The sequence below is a fragment of the Anolis sagrei genome, chromosome 3, assembly GCF_037176765.1.
Source record: "Anolis sagrei isolate rAnoSag1 chromosome 3, rAnoSag1.mat, whole genome shotgun sequence".
Taxonomy (NCBI): Eukaryota; Metazoa; Chordata; class Lepidosauria; order Squamata; family Dactyloidae; genus Anolis; species Anolis sagrei.
This window is the reverse complement of record NC_090023.1, coordinates 73269146-73291101: the sequence shown is the minus strand read 5'-3', so window position 1 is coordinate 73291101 and position 21956 is coordinate 73269146. Positions and strand designations below refer to the sequence as shown.

General features: G+C 43.5%; 1 protein-coding gene across 1 annotated transcript in view; it reads right to left on the bottom strand.

Moving 5' to 3' along the window:
- Positions 1-17566, bottom strand: part of IGSF5 (immunoglobulin superfamily member 5) — a 51056-nt gene extending 33490 nt beyond the window's left edge. Inside the window, exons 1-3 of the mRNA XM_060770309.2 lie at positions 17458-17566; positions 15712-15777; positions 15461-15540 (exon numbers count right to left, since the gene is read on the bottom strand). Coding sequence (XP_060626292.2) covers positions 15461-15518 — 58 coding nt within the window. The 5' untranslated portion in view covers positions 15519-15540; positions 15712-15777; positions 17458-17566. The remainder of the gene's footprint in view (positions 1-15460; positions 15541-15711; positions 15778-17457) is intronic.
- Between the last annotated feature and the right edge of the window lie 4390 nt (positions 17567-21956).

Sequence of the window (21956 nt, the reverse complement as noted above, 5' to 3'; positions counted from 1 at the left end):
TTTGTGCCAAGTTTGGTCCAGATCCATCATTGTTTGAGTCCACAGAGCTCTCTGGATGTAGGTGAATTGCAATTCCCAAGGTCAAGGTCAATGTTCAATCCTTCTAGTGTTTTCTGTTGGTCATGGAAGTCCTGTTATGCCATGTTTGGTTCAATTCCATCATTGTTGGAGTTCAGAATGTGTAAGTTAACTATAAATCCCAGCAGATACAACTCACAAATGACAAAATCGCCTTATTTTGAGTGATAGACACTCCTTGGGTTAGTAGGTGTCTTGTGGCCAAGTTTGGTGGCAATTCATCCAGTGGTTTTTGAGTTATGTTAATCCCACAAACAAACATTACATTTTTATTTATATAGACTAGCTGTCCCCTGCCACATGTTGCTGTGGCCCAGTTTGTGTATATGTGTTTTGTGTGTTTGTGTGTGTGTGTATATATATATTTGTGTATTCATATGTGTACGTGCATATTGTGTATACGTGTGTGCTTATCTATATGCATATTTCTGTGTATATATGTGTGTATGTATGTGTATATGTACATGTGTGCGCATGTGTGTATATATGTGTGTGTGTGCATGTGTGCATGTGTATATGTATATGTGTGTATGTAAGTATATTTGTGTGTGCATATGTATATGTATATATGTGTGTATGTATATGTATGTGTGTATATGTGTATATTTGTGTGTGTTTGTGCATATATATACATGTGTGTATGTGTATATGCATGAGTGTATGTTTATATGTATATATGGTGTATTTTTTAGTTTTTAAGTCTGTTCCGCTGGGGTTGTGTGTGTGTGTGTGTGTGTGTGTTTAGGGTTGATGGACACTCGTTGGACTGTTAGGTGTATTGCGTCCAAATTCCATTTTTCAATTCAGCCAGTGGTTTTTGAGTTGTACCCGGCCACACGTTGCTGTGGCCCATTGTGGAGAAATGGCAAATAAAGAAAAGAGGAAGAGCTGGTGTCTATACTATCAATACACAACTGAAGTGGCGAAGTGTCAAGCTAAGATAGGCCCATTTCAGTCTCCTCAAGGCCAAAGGGTTATATGGATGTGTGGAAGGGCCCTGGGTTACCTGAGTCCATACTGCCATATAACCCAGTTCAAAGAGATTATATAGGTATTATTGTTGTTGTCATTATAGACATATAGATATTATTATAGGCATAAAGATATTATTATATATACAAATATTATTATTAAAACTATATAGGTATTAGTATTATAGATGTTATTTATTTATTTATTTATTTCATATTAAAAGCGGGGGACATGAGAGAAGCCTCCTCGCAGGATTGCAAGACATCCGGGCGTCCCCTGGGCAACGTCTTCATAGACGGCCGATTCTCTCAACCCAGAAGCAACCGGAGACGACTTGAAGCATGCAAACAAGGAAGCAAAACAACCAACGGTCCTTTTCAGGACCAACCATGACAATAATCGCAATCAACATCGAAGGAATGTCAGCTGCCAAAGAACAACTGCTCTATGAACTGTGCCGAGATAAGAAATGTGACGTGCTGTGTGTCCAAGAAACACACAGGGATGAACGACAGAAACGACCCAAAGTTCCAGGAATGATCCTAGTAGCGGAAAGACCACATGCGCAGTATGGAAGTGCTGTCTTTGTCAAACCAGGCCTCCAAGTCAGCAGTGCCCACAACACTGAAGAAAACAATATCGAGGTTATAACAGTAGAGCTTAATAACATCACCATCACCTCTGTGTACAAGCCCCCAAATGAAGATTTCTGCTTCTCCTCCCCCGAGAACTTTGACAGGCACCAAAGGGCGGTAGTAATTGGTGACTTCAACAGCCATAGCTGTATGGGGCTATGCCCAAGAGGACAGAAATGGAGAGGCTGTCCTGTCCTGGTCTGAACTGCACAAACTATCACTCATCCATGATAGCAAGCTCCCACCATCCTACAACAGCGGGAGATGGCACCGAGGTTATAACCCAGACCTCTTATTTGTGAGCGACAGCATCGTACAGCAATGCACCAAATCAGTGGGACCACCAATCCCAAACACACAGCACCGACCAATAATATGCCAACTGTTCCCAACAATAAGGCCTCAGGAAGTTCGATTTAAACGAAGATACAACTTCAGAAAGGCAGATTGGACTAAATTCTCAGACATGTTAGACGACATGATCACATCGGTCGCGCCAGTCCCTGAGGAATACGAACATTTTATTGAAATAGTGAAAACCTGCTCACGGGCCTCTATACCGAGAGGCTGCAGAACCCACTACCTCCAGGGCATTACTTCTGAAACAGCTGCCTTGTTGGAAAACTATTACAGGCTCCACAACGAAGACCCATTCAGTGAGCAGACTCTTCAGGCAGCGCAGAGCATTGTGTCCTCCATCTCTGAAGCCAAGAAAGAACAGTGGATCAAGTTGATCACAGAGGTCGACATGGGCAGGAGCAGCCAGAAGGCGTGGAGGCTGCTGAGACGGCTGAGCAACGATCCCTCACAAACTAATACCCATGCCAACATAAAGGCAGATCAGATAGCACACCAACTCTTGAAGAATGGGAAACCCAACCTTGCCACCAAAGTAGGAAAGAAACCAATAGCCAGACAGCCGGAGATTGAGAACAACAACCTCCATGAACCCTTTACATCTACTGAATTGGACATGGCTCTCAACAAATGTAAGAATGGCAAAGCAGCTGGCTTGGATGATCTACGGATGGAACAAATCAAGAACTTTGGTCCAAAAGCAAGGCGCTGGCTGCTGGAGCTGATGAACAACTGCACTGCATCCTGTCAGATCCCCAAAATCTGGAGGAAAGCAAGAGTCATCGCCATCTTGAAGCCAGGCAAAGACCGTAATGACCCAAAAAGCTACAGACCAATCTCCCTGTTGTGCCACCTCTACAAAGTTCTGGAGAGACTTATTTTGCATAGAATTATGGAAAATATAGACCCCTGTCTGATCCCACAGCAAGCTGGCTTCAGAAAAGGCAAAAGCTGCACATCGCAAGTGCTGAACCTGACCCAGCACATAGAAGATGGCTTTGAAAGGCAGCAGATCACAGGAGCTGTCTTCATAGACTTGTCAGCAGCCTATGATACTGTGAACCACCGCCTCCTCCTGAGAAAAATGTATAATATCACAAAGGACTACCACCTCACCCGCCTCATAGGAAACCTGCTACAAAACAGGAGCTTTTTTGTTGAGTTCCAGGGCCAGAGAAGCAGATGGCGGAAACAGAAGAACGGCCTGCCTCAGGGGAGCGTGCTTGCTCCATCCATGTTCAACATCTACACAAATGACCAGCCACTGCCAGAAGGGACAGAGAGTTTCATCTATGCTGACGATCGTGCCATTACTGCTCAAGCAGGGAGCTTTGAGATGGTAGAACAGAAGCTCTCCGAAGCTCTAAGTGCTCTTACTGCCTATTACAGGGAAAACCATCTGATCCCTAATCCATCTAAAACACAGACATGCGCCTTTCACCTTAAGAACAGACAAGCATCCCGAGCTCTGAGGATTACCTGGGAAGGAATCCCACTGGAGCATTGCAGCGCACCCAAATACCTGGGAGTCACTTTGGACCGTGCTCTGACCTACAAGAAGCACTGCCTGAACATCAAACAAAAAGTGGGCGCTAGAAACAACATCATACGAAAGCTGACTGGCACAACCTGGGGATCACAACCAGACACAGTGAAGACATCTGCCCTTGCGCTATGCTACTCTGCTGCTGAGTATGCATGCCCAGTGTGGAACACATCTCATCACACTAAAACAGTGGATGTGGCTCTTAATGAGACATGCCGCATTATCACGGGGTGTCTGCGACCCACACCACTGGAGAAATTACACTGCTTAGCCGGTATTGCACCACCTGACATCCGCCGGGAAGTAGCAGCCAATAGTGAAAGGACCAAGGCAGAGACATCTCCAGCTCATCCCCTGTTTGGGTATCAGCCAGCACGTCAACGACTTAAATCAAGACATAGTTTTCTTAGAACTACAGAGACACTCGCTGGAACACCCCAGCAAGCGAGAGTCCAAAAGTGGCAGGCCCAAACCCAGCACCTCAATTCATGGGTGATACCAGATGAGAGACTCCCCCCTGGGCACTCAGAAGACTGGGCGACTTGGAAGGCGCTGAACAGATTGCGCTCTGGCACCACGAGATGCAGAGCCAATCTTAAGAAATGGGGCTACAGGGTGGAATCCTCGGCATGCGAGTGCGGAGAAGAACAAACCACTGACCACCTGCTGCAATGCACCCTGAGCCCTGCCACATGCACGATGGAGGACCTTCTTGCGGCAACCCCAGAGGCACTCCAAGTGGCCAGATACTGGTCAAAGGACATTTAACCAAATACCAAATTTACAAAATCTGTGTGGTTTTTTTTTTCTTTCTTTCTTTTTTTTTTTTTTTTCTTTTTCTTTTTAATCTCTGTGTTTGTTTTGCTCTGTTGGAATTGTAATACAATGGTTGCTGATGACACGATAAATAAATAAATAAATATTAAAAGCATTGCATAAATTAGTATAAATGATAAAAAAATAGAAGGAGCATAAGGTTCAATATCTTTCGAGCAAAAACGGGCAACAGATGTATGGATATTATTACAGACCTATAGATATTATTATAGGCATATAGATGTTATTATTTTATTGTTATTTTTATAGATATTATATAGCTATTATTATTATTATTATTATTATTATTATTATTATAGATGTATACATATTATTATATGTGTATATAGATTTTATTATTATTATAGACATAGATATTATAGGCATATAGGTATTATTGTTATAAATGTACAGATATTTTTGACAGATATTATAATTATAGACATATGGATATTATTATAGACCTACAGATGTTATTATAGGCATATAGACATTATTAGAGATATTATGATAGAAATGTAGATATTATTGTTATAGACATATATCTATAACAATAATATACAATATATAGATATATTGTTATAGGCATATAGTAAAGTAAGTAAGTAAAATAAAGTAAGTAAAAAAGACATATAGATATCATAGACATATATATTATTATAGAGTGATAGATATTATTATAATAGATATATAGATATATATTGTAGATATGTTATAGCCCAGGGTTGCTGTAAATTAAAAATGGATGGCCATCTTTTGGGAGTGTTTTGATTGTGCCTTCCTGGACAGCCTTTCCTAACTCACAGAGTGTGCCTTTTTGTCCTTTCTTTGAATACTGGACTTCATTTCCCAGAATTCATTCCCATAACTCAGTATGGGTGAACTTTCTGGGCACACACACACACACAATCCCTTCTCTGTTGGTTCCCAGCAGCCCAGTGGACAGGAAAGAAGGAAAGGAAAGGAGGGAGATCTGGAGGAGGGTGTCCCCCCCCTCTCTCTCTGTCCCTCCTTCCCTCCCCCCTCTCTCTTTCTCTCTGAATCCTCTCTCATGCCATCTCTCTCTCTCTCTCTCTCTCTCTCTCTCTCTCTCTCTCAGCGGTTGGGTTTTTTTCCCTCTTCCCTCATGCAGGAGCGAGGGGCGGGGGAGAGTGTTCTTTTAACACAGGCTCTGTATATATGCATTTAGCTTTGTGGGGGGTAAGTTCTTTCCGGTTTATTATTATTATTATTATTATTATTATTATTATTATTATTTGCATGAAGGACATACATTGCTTTGTTTGGAGTCTTGTGTCCAAATTTGGCCGCAATTCACCCAGTGGTTTCTGAGTTCTGTTAATCCCACAAACAAACATTACATTTTTATTTATATAGATGAAACAGCTGTAGGAGGGAATGTATATCCCACTATAAATGTGGAGCAAATGAACACACACATTCCTGTTTGGAAAGCAATGACATGATGGCTTACAAGTGATTTTTTTAGTAATGCCTACACAAAGAGCTTACCAACATAAAACATTGCAATATGGAAAGTTGCCCCTAAACGTTTGTGCCTGAAAATGAACCAGTAAGTCAAATTTCAATTATAAATGCAAACACACAGTTAAAACATTTTCACTGACACAATAGGCTTTCTTCAAAAATATGCTTTACTTGCATTCACCTTCCAGTGGCCAATCACAAAACAAAGCATGCACAATGAGATACACACAGTTCAGAACATCATTTGCTACAACAAACATGTTTTTCATCACTTTGGAGAGCATTTTTCCATCCATGTAAAAAGTATCATGTACTTTCATCCTGAGAGTTGAGTTTCTCTTTCAATTCCAAATTCAATATGGTGTTTAACACACAATTCACATAGTGTAACTAAAAAAAATTATTCTGGGGAAACATGATAGAGGAGTCTTAAATCCTTTGTCCTGGCACCAATCCTAATCCTAACTTCCCAGCACAATTGCTATGGGGTTAAAGTTCCTGTTGCTGTGATAGGGAGAAGGGGTTATAACCCTAATGCCATAGTTCCCCATACACGTCTGGCGGGGACGAGAGAGAGGGCCTTCTCGGTGGTGGCCCCCCGGCTGTGGAACACCCTCCCTGTAGACATCAGACAGGCACCCTCCCTTATGTCTTTCCGTAAGAGCCTAAAGACATGGCTATTTGAGAAGGCATTTAACTAAGTGCTACAATAATTGGCAATGACGACTGGAATGGAATATGGATTACGAGATTGGTTATGATTCTACAATGAGACGGAGCGGATTATTAGTGTAACTATATTTTTGTTGTATTATTGATATGTTGATATTTCGTTATTGCTTTATTGTAAATTGTCTTTTATATGTTGTACACCGCCGTGAGTCGCCCTAGGGCTGAGAACGGCGGTCAACAAATGCAGCAAATAAATAAATAATAAATAAATACTCACTTTTTTTTTTTACAAAACACAGGTATGCAAAGATGAACTACATAATAAATGTCACTTGTACTTTGGCTTTCACTCACTTGGGTTGGCTTACTATCTCTGCAATATAATATATCATCTATAGTTATGACTGCCCTTAAAACTCCATGTGCAATCATTTACTACTTTTTCCTCCTAAAAAAGAAGTAGAACTATATAATAGTTTCATTGTCCGAAAATGAAGAATTGGAAATGGAAGAATTCTAGTAACTTTCGAACTGCCTAGATGAACATTTGTTGTGTATCTTAGGAGGAGACTCCAATACTTGTTGTGTACAAGAGGGGGTTTCATCAGCTGTTACTTGTCATACAATCAGGTGGCAAGCAACATCTGATGATATACCTTTTTTGTTGACGTGTGCCTTCAAGTCATTTCCAAATTATGACACCCTATAAACCCACTAAAGATGTAGGAGAATTCGCATTTTAGCAATCTTGTTTCAGATTTTTTTTCAAGAGAAATACACTACTACTTTATATTTTACTAGCTTGGGGACCCGGCGTTGCCCGGGTTATTAGAGAAAGTGGGTAATGGTGGTTCTGTATGCCAAGTTTGGTCTTTATTGGTCTTTGGATAACGGCTGCAATATTTTCAGGAAGTTAGTGAACGTACTTGAAGTCCCATCATCCATGGCCCATCCTCCTACAAACAGCAGCAGGATATAGAGTGGGTCATGGGGGCTCTGTGTGCCAAGTTTGGTCTTTATCAGTCATTAGATGAGGGTGGCAGTGGTGGCAGTAAGTGAGTGATGGTACTGCAAGTCCCATCATCCAAAGTCCATCCTCTTTCAAACAGCAGCAGAATGTAGAGTGGATCATGGGGGCTCTATGTGGCAGGTTTGGTCTTGATTGGTCATTAGAAGAGGGTTGCAGCAATCTTTGGAAGGGAGTGCAGGTACTTGAAGTCCCATCATCCATGGTCTGTCCTCCTCCAAACTGCACCAGGATGTAGGGTGGGTCATTGGAGCTCCATGTGCCAAGTTTAGTCTTGATTAGTCATTGGCGAGGGTCTCAGTGGTCTCAGGAAGTGAGCAAAGGTACTGCAAGTCCCATCATCCATCTCCAATTTTTTCCAAACAACACCAGGATGTAACGTGGGTCATGAGAGGTCTATGTGCCAAGTTTGGTCTTGATCCGCCATTGGATGAGGTTTGCAGAGGTCTCAGAATGTGAGTGAAGGTACTGGAAGTTCCATCATCCATGGTCCACCCTTCTCCAAAACTGCAGCAGGATGTAGAGTGGGTCATGGGGGCTCTGTGTGCCAACTTTGGTCTTGATTGGTCATTACATGAGTTTTGCAGCAGTCTTGGGGAGTGGAGGTACTTGCAGTCCCATCATCCATGGTCTGTCCTCCTCCAAACTGCACCAGGATGTAGAGTGGGTCATTGGAGCTCCATGTGCCAAGTTTAGTCTTGATTAGTCATTGGCGAGGGTCTCAGTGGTCTCAGGAAGTGAGTGAAGTGACTGCAAGTCCCATCATCCATTGTCAAATTCTTCCAAACTGTACCAGGATGTAGAATGGGTCATGCTGGGTCTGTGTAAATTGTGGTCCTGATCCATCATTGTTGGCAGTTGTAATAGTCTATGTGGCAAGTTTGTAATGGTCTATGTGGCAAGTTTGGTCCTGATCAGTCATTGGATGAGGTTAACAGCGGTCTCAGAATGTGAGTGAAGGTACTGGAAGTTCCATCATCCATGGTCCACCCTTCTCCAAAACTGCAGCAGGATGTAGAGTGGGTCATGGGGGCTCTGTGTGCCAACTTTGGTCTTGATTGGTCATTACATGAGTTTTGCAGCAGTCTTGGGGAGTGGAGGTACTTGCAGTCCCATTATCCATGGTCTGTCCTCCTCCAAACTGCACCAGGATGTAGAGTGGGTCATTGGAGCTCCATGTGCCAAGTTTAGTCTTGATTAGTCATTGGCGAGGGTCTCAGTGGTCTCAGGAAGTGAGTGAAGTGACTGCAAGTCCCATCATCCATTGTCAAATTCTTCCAAACCGCACCAGGATGTAGAGTGGGTTATGCGGGCTCTCTGTGTAAATTGTGGTCCTGATCCATCATTGTTGGCAGTTATAATGGTTTTAGGTAGGGAGTGCAGGTATTGCAAGTCCCATCGTCCATGGTACATTCTCCTCCAAGCCGCACCAGGATGTAGAGTGAGTCATGGAGACTCAGTGTGCCAAGTTTGGTCTTTATTGGTAATTGGATGAGGGTTGCAGTGGTCTCAAGAATTGAGCAATGGTACTGCAAGTCCCATAATCCACGGTCCATCCCCAGCCAAACCACACCAGGACGTAAAGTGGGTCATGAGAGGTCTCTGTGCGAAGTTTGGTCCTGATCAGTCATTGGATGAGGTTAACAGAGGTCTCAGAATGTGAGTGATGGTACTGTAAGTCCCATCATCCAAAGTGGATCCTCCTTCAAACTGCAGCAGGATGCAGAGTGGGTCATGGGGGCTCTGTGTGCCAAGTTTGATCTTGATCAGACATTAGATGAGGGTTGCAGCTGTCTTGGGAAGGGAGTGGAGGTACTTCAAGTCCCATCATCCATGGTCTGTCCTCCTCAAAATTGCACCAGGATGTAGAGTGGGTCATGGGGACTCTGTGTGCCAAGTTTGGTCTTGATCAGTCATTGGCAAGGGTCTCAGTGGTCTCAGGAAGTGACTGCAAGTCCCATCATCCATTGTCAAATTCTTCCAAACCGCACCAGGATGTAGAGTGGGTTATGTGGGCTCTCTGTGTAAATTGTGGTCCTGATCCATCATTGTTGGCAGTTATAATGGTTTTAGGAAGGGAGTGCAGGTATTGCAAGTCCCATCGTCCATGGTGCATCCTCCTCCAAGCCGCACCAGGATGTAGAGTGGGTCATGGAGACTCAGTGTGCCAAGTTTGGTTTTTATCGGTAATTGGATGAGGGTTGCAGTGGTCTCAAGAATTGAGCAATGGTACTGCAAGTCCCATAATCCACGGTCCATCCCCAGCCAAACCACACCAGGACGTAAAGTGGGTCATGAGAGGTCTCTGTGCGAAGTTTGGTCCTGATCAGTCATTGGATGAGGTTAACAGCGGTCTCAGAATGTGAGTGGTGGTACTGCAAGTCCCATCATCCATGGTTCATACTCCTCCAAACTGCAGTAGGATGTAGAGTGGGTGATGGGGGCTCTGTGTGCCAAGTTTCATCTGTATTGGTAGTGTTCTGACCCAGCCCCCGGCCTTTCCTTTCCTTTCTTTCTCATCTCGGAATCTTGCATTTGAGGCTGGCCAATCAGAGACCATATGCAAATTTCCTTCTGTCATGCCCCGTTTCTGCCATGAACCCTCTTCTCCACCAGGGGCTCCTATTGAAGCTGGCCAATCAGAGACCATATGCAAATAGCACCACAGCGGCAGCCAATCAGAACGCTGCCACATATTCCTCCCGCCGCACTTCCTCTGTCCGATACAAACAAACACTCTTCTTTATTATATACTAGCTTGGGGACCCGGCGTTGCCCGGGTTATTAGAGAAAGTGGGTAATGGCGGTTCTGTATGCCAAGTTTGGTCTTTATTGGTCTTTGGATAATGGCAGCATTATTTTCAGGAAGTGAGTGAAGGTACTTGAAGTCCCATCATCCATGGGCCATCCTCCTACAAACAGCAGCAGGATATAGAGTGGGTCATGGGGGCTCTGTGTGCCAAGTTTGGTCTTTATCAGTCATTAGATGAGGGTGGCAGTGGTGTCAGTAAGTGAGTGAAGGTACTGCAAGTCCCATCATCCAAAGTCCATCCCCTTTCAAACTGCAGCAGGATGTAGAGTGGATCATGGGGGCTCTGTGTGCCAAGTGTGGTCTTGATTGGTCATTTGAAGAGGGTTGCAGCAATCTTTGGAAGGAAGTGGAGGTACTTGAAGTCCCATCATCCATGGTCTGTCCTCCTCCAAACTGCAGCAGGATGTAGAGTGGGTCATTGGAGCTCCATGTGGCAAGTTTAGTCTTGATTAGTCATTGGCGAGGGTCTCAGTGGTCTCAGGAAGTGAGTGAAGTGACTGCAAGTCCCATCATCCATTGTCAAATTCTTCCAAACCGCACCAGGATGTAGAGTGGGTTATGCGGGCTCTCTGTGTAAATTGTGGTCCTGATCCATCATTGTTGGCAGTTATAATGGTTTTAGGTAGGGAGTGCAGGTATTGCAAGTCCCATCGTCCATGGTACATTCTCCTCCAAGCCGCACCAGGATGTAGAGTGAGTCATGGAGACTCAGTGTGCCAAGTTTGGTCTTTATTGGTAATTGGATGAGGGTTGCAGTGGTCTCAAGAATTGAGCAATGGTACTGCAAGTCCCATAATCCACGGTCCATCCCCAGCCAAACCACACCAGGACGTAAAGTGGGTCATGAGAGGTCTCTGTGCGAAGTTTGGTCCTGATCAGTCATTGGATGAGGTTAACAGAGGTCTCAGAATGTGAGTGATGGTACTGTAAGTCCCATCATCCAAAGTGGATCCTCCTTCAAACTGCAGCAGGATGCAGAGTGGGTCATGGGGGCTCTGTGTGCCAAGTTTGATCTTGATCAGACATTAGATGAGGGTTGCAGCTGTCTTGGGAAGGGAGTGGAGGTACTTCAAGTCCCATCATCCATGGTCTGTCCTCCTCAAAATTGCACCAGGATGTAGAGTGGGTCATGGGGACTCTGTGTGCCAAGTTTGGTCTTGATCAGTCATTGGCAAGGGTCTCAGTGGTCTCAGGAAGTGACTGCAAGTCCCATCATCCATTGTCAAATTCTTCCAAACCGCACCAGGATGTAGAGTGGGTTATGTGGGCTCTCTGTGTAAATTGTGGTCCTGATCCATCATTGTTGGCAGTTATAATGGTTTTAGGAAGGGAGTGCAGGTATTGCAAGTCCCATCGTCCATGGTGCATCCTCCTCCAAGCCGCACCAGGATGTAGAGTGGGTCATGGAGACTCAGTGTGCCAAGTTTGGTTTTTATCGGTAATTGGATGAGGGTTGCAGTGGTCTCAAGAATTGAGCAATGGTACTGCAAGTCCCATAATCCACGGTCCATCCCCAGCCAAACCACACCAGGACGTAAAGTGGGTCATGAGAGGTCTCTGTGCGAAGTTTGGTCCTGATCAGTCATTGGATGAGGTTAACAGCGGTCTCAGAATGTGAGTGGTGGTACTGCAAGTCCCATCATCCATGGTTCATACTCCTCCAAACTGCAGTAGGATGTAGAGTGGGTGATGGGGGCTCTGTGTGCCAAGTTTCATCTGTATTGGTAGTGTTCTGACCCAGCCCCCGGCCTTTCCTTTCCTTTCTTTCTCATCTCGGAATCTTGCATTTGAGGCTGGCCAATCAGAGACCATATGCAAATTTCCTTCTGTCATGCCCCGTTTCTGCCATGAACCCTCTTCTCCACCAGGGGCTCCTATTGAAGCTGGCCAATCAGAGACCATATGCAAATAGCACCACAGCGGCAGCCAATCAGAACGCTGCCACATATTCCTCCCGCCGCACTTCCTCTGTCCGATACAAACAAACACTCTTCTTTATTATATACTAGCTTGGGGACCCGGCGTTGCCCGGGTTATTAGAGAAAGTGGGTAATGGCGGTTCTGTATGCCAAGTTTGGTCTTTATTGGTCTTTGGATAATGGCAGCATTATTTTCAGGAAGTGAGTGAAGGTACTTGAAGTCCCATCATCCATGGGCCATCCTCCTACAAACAGCAGCAGGATATAGAGTGGGTCATGGGGGCTCTGTGTGCCAAGTTTGGTCTTTATCAGTCATTAGATGAGGGTGGCAGTGGTGTCAGTAAGTGAGTGAAGGTACTGCAAGTCCCATCATCCAAAGTCCATCCCCTTTCAAACTGCAGCAGGATGTAGAGTGGATCATGGGGGCTCTGTGTGCCAAGTGTGGTCTTGATTGGTCATTTGAAGAGGGTTGCAGCAATCTTTGGAAGGGAGTGGAGGTACTTGAAGTCCCATCATCCATGGTCTGTCCTCCTCCAAACTGCAGCAGGATGTAGAGTGGGTCATTGGAGCTCCATGTGGCAAGTTTAGTCTTGATTAGTCATTGGCGAGGGTCTCAGTGGTCTCAGGAAGTGAGCAAAGGTACTGTAAGTCCCATCATCCATCTCCAATTTTTTCCAAACAACACCTGGACATAAAGTGGGTCATGAGAGGTCTATGTGCCATGTTTGGTCTTGATCCGTCATTGGATGAGGTTTGCAGAGGTCTCAGAATGTGAGTGAAGGTACTGGAAGTTCCATCATCCATGGTCCACCCTTCTCCAAAACTGCAGCAGGATGTAGAGTGGGTCATGGGGGCTCTGTGTGCCAACGTTAGTCTTGATTGGTCATTAGATGAGTTTTGCAGCAGTCTTGGGTAGTGGAGGTACTTGAAGTCCCATCATCCATGGTCTGTCGTCCTCCAAACTGCTCCAGGATGTAGAGTGGGTCATTGAAGCTCCATGTGCCAAGTTTAGTCTTGATGAGTCATTGGCGAGGGTCTCAGGAAGTGAGTGAAGTGACCGCAAGTCCCATCATCCATTGTCAAATTCTTCCAAACCGCACCAGGATGTAGAGTGAGTTATGCAGGCTCTCTGTGTAAATTGTGGTCCTGATCCATCATCGTTGGCAGTTGTAATGGTCTTAGGAAGGGAGTGCAGGTATTGCAAGTCCCATCGCCCATGGTGCATCCTCCTTCAAACTGCACCTGGATGTAGAGTTTGTCATGGAGACTCAGTGTGCCAACTTTGGTATTTATTGGTAATTGGATGAGGGTTGCAGTGGTCTGAGGAATTGAGCAATGGTACTGCAAGTCCCATAATCCACGGTCCATCCCCGGCCAAACCACACCAGGACGTAAAGTGGGTCATGAGAGGTCTATGTGCGAAGTTTGGTCCTGATCAGTCATTGGATAAGGTTAGCAGCGGTCTCAGAATGTGAGTGGTGGTACTGCAAGTCCCATCATCCATGGTTCATAGTCCTCCAAACTGCAGTAGGATGTAGAGTGGGTGATGGGGGCTCTGTGTGCCTATTTCAGTCTGTATTGGTAGTGTTCTGACCCAGGCCCCGGCCTTTCCTTTCCTCTCTTTTTCATCTCGGAATCTTGCATTTGAGGCTGGCCAATCAGAGACCATATGCAAATTTCCTTCTGTCATGCCCCGTTTCTGCCATGAACCCTCTTCTCCACCAGGGGCGCCTATTGAAGCTGGCCAATCAGAGACCATATGCAAATAGCACCACAGCGGCAGCCAATCAGAACGCTGCCACATACTCCTCCCGCCGCACTTCCTCTGTCCGATACAAACAAACACTCTTCTTTATTATATATACAGATACAGATGTTAGATCTTTTCTGGATCTATTATAACTATCTAGGGTTTGCAATGACAGATTTGAGATTTTGAGGATGCACTCCATTTTCAATACACTGCTTTTCTTTGGTTTTCACATTTGCCCTGGAATATAAATAGAGATGTTTCCTGCTAAACCCTGATCTCGATTGTCTCACTTACCTTTATTACATTGTGCCCAAAAGTAGATACTGTATTTGGTTTTATATTATAAATGCTCATGAACACAAAATTCATCTGATACATGCATGGACAACTATACATTTCTCCCTATGGGACCTTGAAGAACCACATCCTAAGAAAAACAATCCATTCTTGTCCCCAAATGCCACCACAGTGCTTCTAGAGTAAAAGGTAAAGGTTTCCTCCTGACATTACATCCAGTTGTGTCCGACTCTGGGTGTTGGTACTCATCACCATTTCTAAGTTGAAGAGCCGGCATTATCTGTAGACACCTCCAAGATCATGTGACCAGCATGACTGCATGGAGCGCCATTAACTTCCTGCTGGAGCAGTACCTATTGATCTACTCACATTTGCATGTTTTTGAACTGCTAGGATGGCAGAAGCTGGGGCAGACAGCGGAAACTCCCGCTGCTCCCCAGATTCAACCTACAGCCTTTCGGTCAACAAGTTTAGCAGCTCAGTGGTTTAACCCGCTGTGCCACCATAGAAGAATCTTGTTATTCCCAATAGGCTCAGACAAAAGCAAGCCATGGCAGCCTTCCATAGTTCATCTGTTCTTTTTTATGAATAACTTGAATCGTCTTGACCACAATCTGATCTTTGGCCACATTTGTCCTGTTGTTGATCTGTAAAATGTTGGTGGTTATGACAGTGCAAGATATATAGTAGCTTTGCAGGTTAGACCTGAGTTTCCACTTTGTTGGATTTGGAATTATTCTGGAATGAAGTCAGAATAATTTGAGACAATCCTGTAATGTAGCCCATTCCTGCAATCTGCTCTCCAGGTAGGAGGCTCTGAGATTTTTTTATAGCAGCTTACCTAAAAGCTGGGGCAGTTTGCCAGGATTGTGTCAGTGGTTGACAGGTAACATGAAGCTGTGCTTCTGCATGTTTGTGCATGTGTGCATGCTCTCTCCCCCCCCCCCCACTCTCTCTCACACACACACAACATTATTTCATTGCAAATTGACAGATTCTAAACTGATGAGTTATACATTGACAGATACTAAACTGATGAGTTATACAAAAGTCCTCACACTACCCATCCAAACATAAATCGGTCCTACCTGACAAAATGGTTAGAAGACTCAAGGTCAATCCAGTCCATTTGAGGCATCTACCCATTTGGCAAGCTCTTTCTTTGAATCTGGAAAAAAAAAGGATGCATAGACATTACCATAATATATATTATTGTATCCTGTACTTTTAATCAACATTTCCAAGTTATAGATTCAAAGAAAGAAAAACGCTCAAGGATACTGAAAAACACAAAATGTTACCCTTCAGAGGGAATAAATATTAGAAGCATCATACATACCAGAATATTATAGGCATTTGATGATAGATGTTCTTGAATATTATGCAGAGATCACAGGATTCAAGACTATGGTGAGAGAATGAGTAAAAAGGAACATGGCTTACTGCTATGTTAAGATATGAAAATGAACTGCCCTCAAAAGTATTGTTCAGTGTTATGCCATAAAATATACAAAATTCCTGTGCACATTATCATACATCTGAAAAATACTTGGAACTCTCCATCTATTATTTATTACTATTTATCACGTCAGAAGCAAATTGAGAATACAGTTAGAATGTATAGAAAAACCACGAATAAAGTTAAAAACTTGACATTATACTAAATTTTCTTTGACTAGAAGCTGGCTACTTTGAGTGCCTCCAGTGTCACTATAAGAAGGTCCTCCACCGTGGAAGTGGCAGTGCTCAGGTTGCATTGTAGTAAGTGGTCTGTGGTTTGCTCCTCTCCACACTTAAATGTCATGGACTCCATGGATTCCAGCTAAGCTACTAAGAAACAGTATTTAGTTGAAGTATTTCTAAGAAAAACGATCTTCACATAAGGAATTCTTAGAAGTGTTCAGGATGAGTCATATCTCAGTCCACAGTCAACTGCCTTAAAAAATATATCCTCATTTAAAAAAACTAGAGTGAGAACCGTAGGACCCACTAGGTCAGGCATCCTCAAATTGTGGCCCTCCAGCTGTTTGGGCTTCCTACTCCTAGAAGCCCTAACGGGCTTGTTCAATTGTCGGGAATTCTGGGAGTTGAAGGCCCAAACAGCAGGAGGGCTGCAGTTTGAAGATGACTGCTCTAGGTCTTATTACACTGCAAATCCTAGCAGCCCCAACAATGAGGGCCAATACTTGGAGCTACAATCAGGTTCACAGAAAAACCTCCCTTATTGGCTTCTGCTCTTTAAAATATTTCTCACAAAATGACACTCCAGTTATTTAGATATATGTCTACTCTGCTTAAACAAGGCTGGTACAAGGCAGTACTTCCTCTTTCTTGGTACAAGAGAGAACTGCCCACTTACTTGGGTCAGATGCGTGTCAGGTAGAGACAGACTCACCAACAGTTCCACTCTGGGGCCAGAAAAGTAAACAGTAAATAATAAGTAAGTTTCTAGAGTCTTCATTTCTTGTGGGAGAAGGCAGGATTATTTGCACACAGTTTTAGTTTGAGCACAAAAATCAATTTCTACATAATTATTGCTATGTGTTCACCTAAATACCTTAAATATAGCAGATTTTATGTGACCTTGGAAGCTAAGCAGGGTCAGCTCTGGTTAGTACTTGGATGGGAGATGACCAACAAATACCAGGTGCTGTAGGCTATATTACAAGAGAAGGAGTGGGCAAAAACACCAGTAAAGGAAAAGCTTTCGTGAATCACCACAAATCAAAAGGTGACTTGAGGGTACATACACACACACACAATTAAATTCAGTTTGAAATGTTAAGCATTTACTAGTGAGAAAGACACATTCTACACAGAGAGACTTACTTCTAGGTAAATATTCATATAATTGTGCTGTAAAAGATGGCATACAAAATAAGAGACTTTCCCCCCACTTCCTACTTTTTGTTTATTATACTTCCTACTACATACTTCAAATTCCTAATTTGTTAATCTGTAATGTTCAATTACAGAGTTGTAACATCTTTTTGCTAATGTCATTCCTGATCATGGATTCCCCTTGCTTAGAACACCTCATTGTCATTCCATACAAAATATAGTAATTCAACAAGAGTTACCTTACCTTTTTGTACTAAAGAACACCGTTTAAAACCCTTGAGAAAATTCCTGGTGGAGACTGTTCTGTTTTTTCCATGTAAATAATTCCTCGTGTTGGCACATAACCACATATTCTGAATGGGTTCACCTTTATAATTCACCAGGAAGGTCCAAAAACATTTTGTGCAGCTTTGGTTTTCTGACTGAGCACCTTGTCTATTTCCTATAATATTTTATCTTGTACTAAGATAAGCCTTGCGTTTAGAACTAATGTGCACTCCCTCGATTTGTAATAATTAACAAAAGCTGTCCAAGCAGGAAGTAAAAAGCAGGTACAAAGTTAACTTCAAGCCAATACCCAGGTGAATTAAAGAGACAATGATACTTCATTTCATAACAAGGCAACGGTCAACATCATTCACATAAAGAATAAACTTGAAAGTGAAATAAACTTCTCAATAATGTTTTCCTGATTGCCGCAACATGAAGACATTGAACTGAGGCAGTTTTCATGTTATTGCAATCTCTGTGTGGAAAGAGTGGTTCACTTAAGAAATTCTACATTATAGGTTTTATATTTTTACATTCCCAATAAACGAGGGAAGCATTCTCTAAGGACTTCTTCACATGGCCCTTTTGAGCCATGCCATTGTGCCGGCAATTGCTGGAGAAAAGGAAGGCACGTGGGGTGACTCGTGGCACCCCACGCACCCTTCCACCTTACCACATCACATGGTAGAGATGGGACAGGGTGCATTGGCACCCTGTCCCCATCAGATGGGAGAAAGGGTGGCAACGCATGGCAACACACATTGCCCTGCTGCCCTTTCCCCCATCATATGGGGAAAAGGGAAGGAAAATGTGGGTAGTTCCATCAGAGCTATCCAAAATGCTTGTTGATGTATTCCTCCTCATACTGGTGGAGGAAGTGCCTTTTGGGGGTGGGGCCTGATGTGCATTGTGTGATAGTTCACAGCAGGCCCTGTCCTTGCCATGAGACAAAGTGACAAAACAGGGCGAAAATGCCCCATGTGAAGAGGTGGTAACCCCCTTTTTAGAGCAGAGAGGAATGTATACAGTTCAACAGGCATTTGTTGAAGTGCAGCTCCCACCCATTGCAGTCAGCACAGGCAGTGACAAGGAATACTGGACATTGCAGTTCAAAATATCTGTAAGATTGCACAATTCTTACTTTTAAATTGTCGATTCTATTATTTCAGTCATGCAGCGAATGACTAAAACTTCATTCTCCCCACCCTGGCTCCTTATTCTATGTTTTATAACAGCTACTACATTCCTAATACATTAAAGCAAACAAATGAAGCAAATACACAAGTTGTTTGCCACACCTGATTTAAAAAAGAAAAATTCTGAGTGCAGTTAGATCTCGGTACCCACAGGCTCTTTATCCACAGATTCAACCAGCCATACTTGTAATCCCTGGTGTAAATCCCCACAGCAATCCCAGTTCTTTGGGCTCCTGGAGCCCAAAGGATTGGGATGACAACCTACTCTCCCCTTCCAGCCCCCATTTACACCCAAAACTTACCTGAAGGGCCTGGCTGCATGCTCAGGCCCCTCCATTGAAAGCTCCTGACGCATCAAAATGGCGTGTCAAAAGGTTGGGAGGGGGGAAGAGGGATTTTGACAAGCTAGGAGTTCTTGATGGAGGGGCCTGAGCATGCAGCCAGGCCTCTCAGGTACATTTTGGGGGTAAATGTGGGGGCTGGAAGCTGGCTAGCTGCATGTAGCCACCACCCAGGGAAAGCCTGGGGTTTGGCAGAGGTATTGAGTCTGACTTCTGGGAGGAACTGGGATTAAATATTCCATTTCCTCCTGGGATTCAGCCCTGTTGAGAAGAGTCTTTGTTCTTACTGTAGGCCAAGCACTATGTGTAACCAAACAGCTGTAATCTTTTGGCATTTCACAGATCTTTGGGCAATCTCTGGCACTCATTAGAGTCATTTGCCATTTTTATAAGGGACCTTTTTTTACTACACCATTATTTATAACAGAATTTGGGATCCATAAGGATCCTGGAATCAAACATCATTGGATACTGAGGATCCAATGTATGTACATTAAATTTTAAATTATCTTAAATAGACACTGGGACTACCTTTGAGTATGTGGTATGGATCTTTTGACCTAAACCTAGTAATTCTGCAGCCACAAGGAACTAACCAAAAAAATCATAAATCAATTTTGCAAAAATAAAAAACCCCTAAGGCTAGATTTTTTAAAACCTAGGAAATGTAACATTTCTTGGCTCTTTAGCATTGTCTCCCATTTAATTTATTAACCATAAATTCTAGAATTCGACATTGCAGGTACGAATAAATGACTCACCTTTACAGTTGCTCTATCACTACTACAGCTCTGTTTTATTGGGCAACAGTTGCTGAAAGATCCGTTCTTTTACTAATTGCGACACGACAGACTGATGTTTCCATGAAGTTCCTACCAGCAGTCTCTACTGGTGACAGAGTTCCTGCTTCTGATTGTCACACTGGAGATCTCTGGGATTGATTGACACTCCAAAGGAGGTCTGGTATAACATAGACTTTAGATGTCTTGTTGCAGCAGTTTCTGTCTAAAGTAATACAATAAAGCTGAATCTGGGAAAGAATGGGATTCTAACTTATTCTACTGTAGGTGCCTCTCCCTGCCTATAATAGGCAAAGTTACTAAGGCCACTTATACACTGCCACATAAAGTCCAGATTATATGGCAATGTAAACTCATATAATCTAGTTCAAAGTAGATAATTATTTATTATTATTATTATTATTATTATTATTATTATTATTTCGGGTACTTTTATCCCGCCCTTCTCTACCCCCGAAGGAGGACTCAGGGCGGCTTACAGAAAAGGCACAATTCGATGCCTATACAAATTACACTTAATATACAAAACCATAGTTAAAAACAGTTATCACAGTTAACACAATCAACAACAAGTACATAACACATCATATAAAAACTACTCTCGTGATCAGCGTTTTGTCTTTCAGAGTTCCATAGATGTAATCCATTAATCATTTCCTAATCATCATCAAAGTTATTTCTTTATCTGCCCGCTTGTCCGAATGCCTGGTACCAGATCCATGTCTTTAGTTTTTTCCTGAAGGAAAAGAGCAATGTTGCAGATCTAATTTCCCCGGGAAGTGAGTTCCACAGGTGGGGGGCCACCACCGAGAATTGGATTATATGGCAATGACCTGAGCCTACATGAACAGCAAACAGAGGGAAAACAGGAGGGAAAATCAGTCTGCCTCTCTATTATTTATTTATTTATTTATTTATTTATTTGCAGTATTTATACACCGCCTTTCTCACCCCTGGGGGGACTCAAAGCGGTTTACACATAAATAATGACAAAATTCAATGCCTTACATTAGGCACCGGTACAATGCCAATACAAACAATTACAATAGTAAAATCACAATTAAACATAAATCATAATTAAAACAATACATCAACAAGCATTAAAACAATAAAACGGTCTTGTCAGTCAAATCGCCATTCCAGTCAAGGTCCCTTTAAAATGCTACATACACCTACTGTCCAAAGGCCTAGTCCCAGAACCATGATTTTATTTTATTTTCTAAAAGACAGGAGGGAGGGAGTGGATCTTACCTCATTTGGGAGTGTGTTCCATAGGCGGGGGGCCACAGCCAAGAAGGCCCTGTCTCTCATCCCTGCCAGATGCATTTTTGCTGTTGATGGGAGTGAGAGCAGGGCCTCCCCAGATGATCTTAGATTATGAGGTGGGACATAGGGGTGGATGCGTTCCAACAAGTAAGCTGGGCCAGAACCATATAGATCTTTATAGGTCAAAATCAGCACTTTGAATTGGGCCCAGAGATGGACCGGCAGCCAGTGGAGCTGGCATAGCAAGGGGGTGGTATGCTCCCTGTATGTTACCCTGGTTAGTAACCTGGCTGCTGCCCGTTGGACTAGCTGAAGTTTCCGAACTGTCTTCAAAGGCAGCCCCATGTGGAGCACATTGCAGTAATCTATTCGAGATGTAACCAGAGTGTGGACCACTGTGGCCAGGTCAGACTTCCCAAGGTACGGGCACAGCTGGAACACAAGTTTTAACTGTGCAAAAGCTCTCCTGGCCACCTCCAAAACCTGGGGTTCCAGGCTCAGCAATGAATCCAGGATCACTCTCAAGCTGTGAACCTGCGTCTTCAGGGGGAGTGTAACCCCATCCAACACAGGCTGTAATCCTATGCCCTGTTTGGCCTTTCAACTGACCAGGAGGACCTCTGTCTTGTCTGGATTCAATTTCAATTTGTTAGCCCTCATCCTGTCCAACACAGCAGCCAAGCACTGGTTCAAGGTCTGAACAGCCTCCTTAGTAACAGATGGGAAGGAGTGACAGATTTGGACGTCATCTGCATACAGATGACACCTTACTCCGAAACTCTGGATGATCTCCTCCAGCGGCTTCATGTAGATGTTAAATAACATTGAGGACAGTACTGAACCCTGAGGGACTTCACAAGACAACGGTTG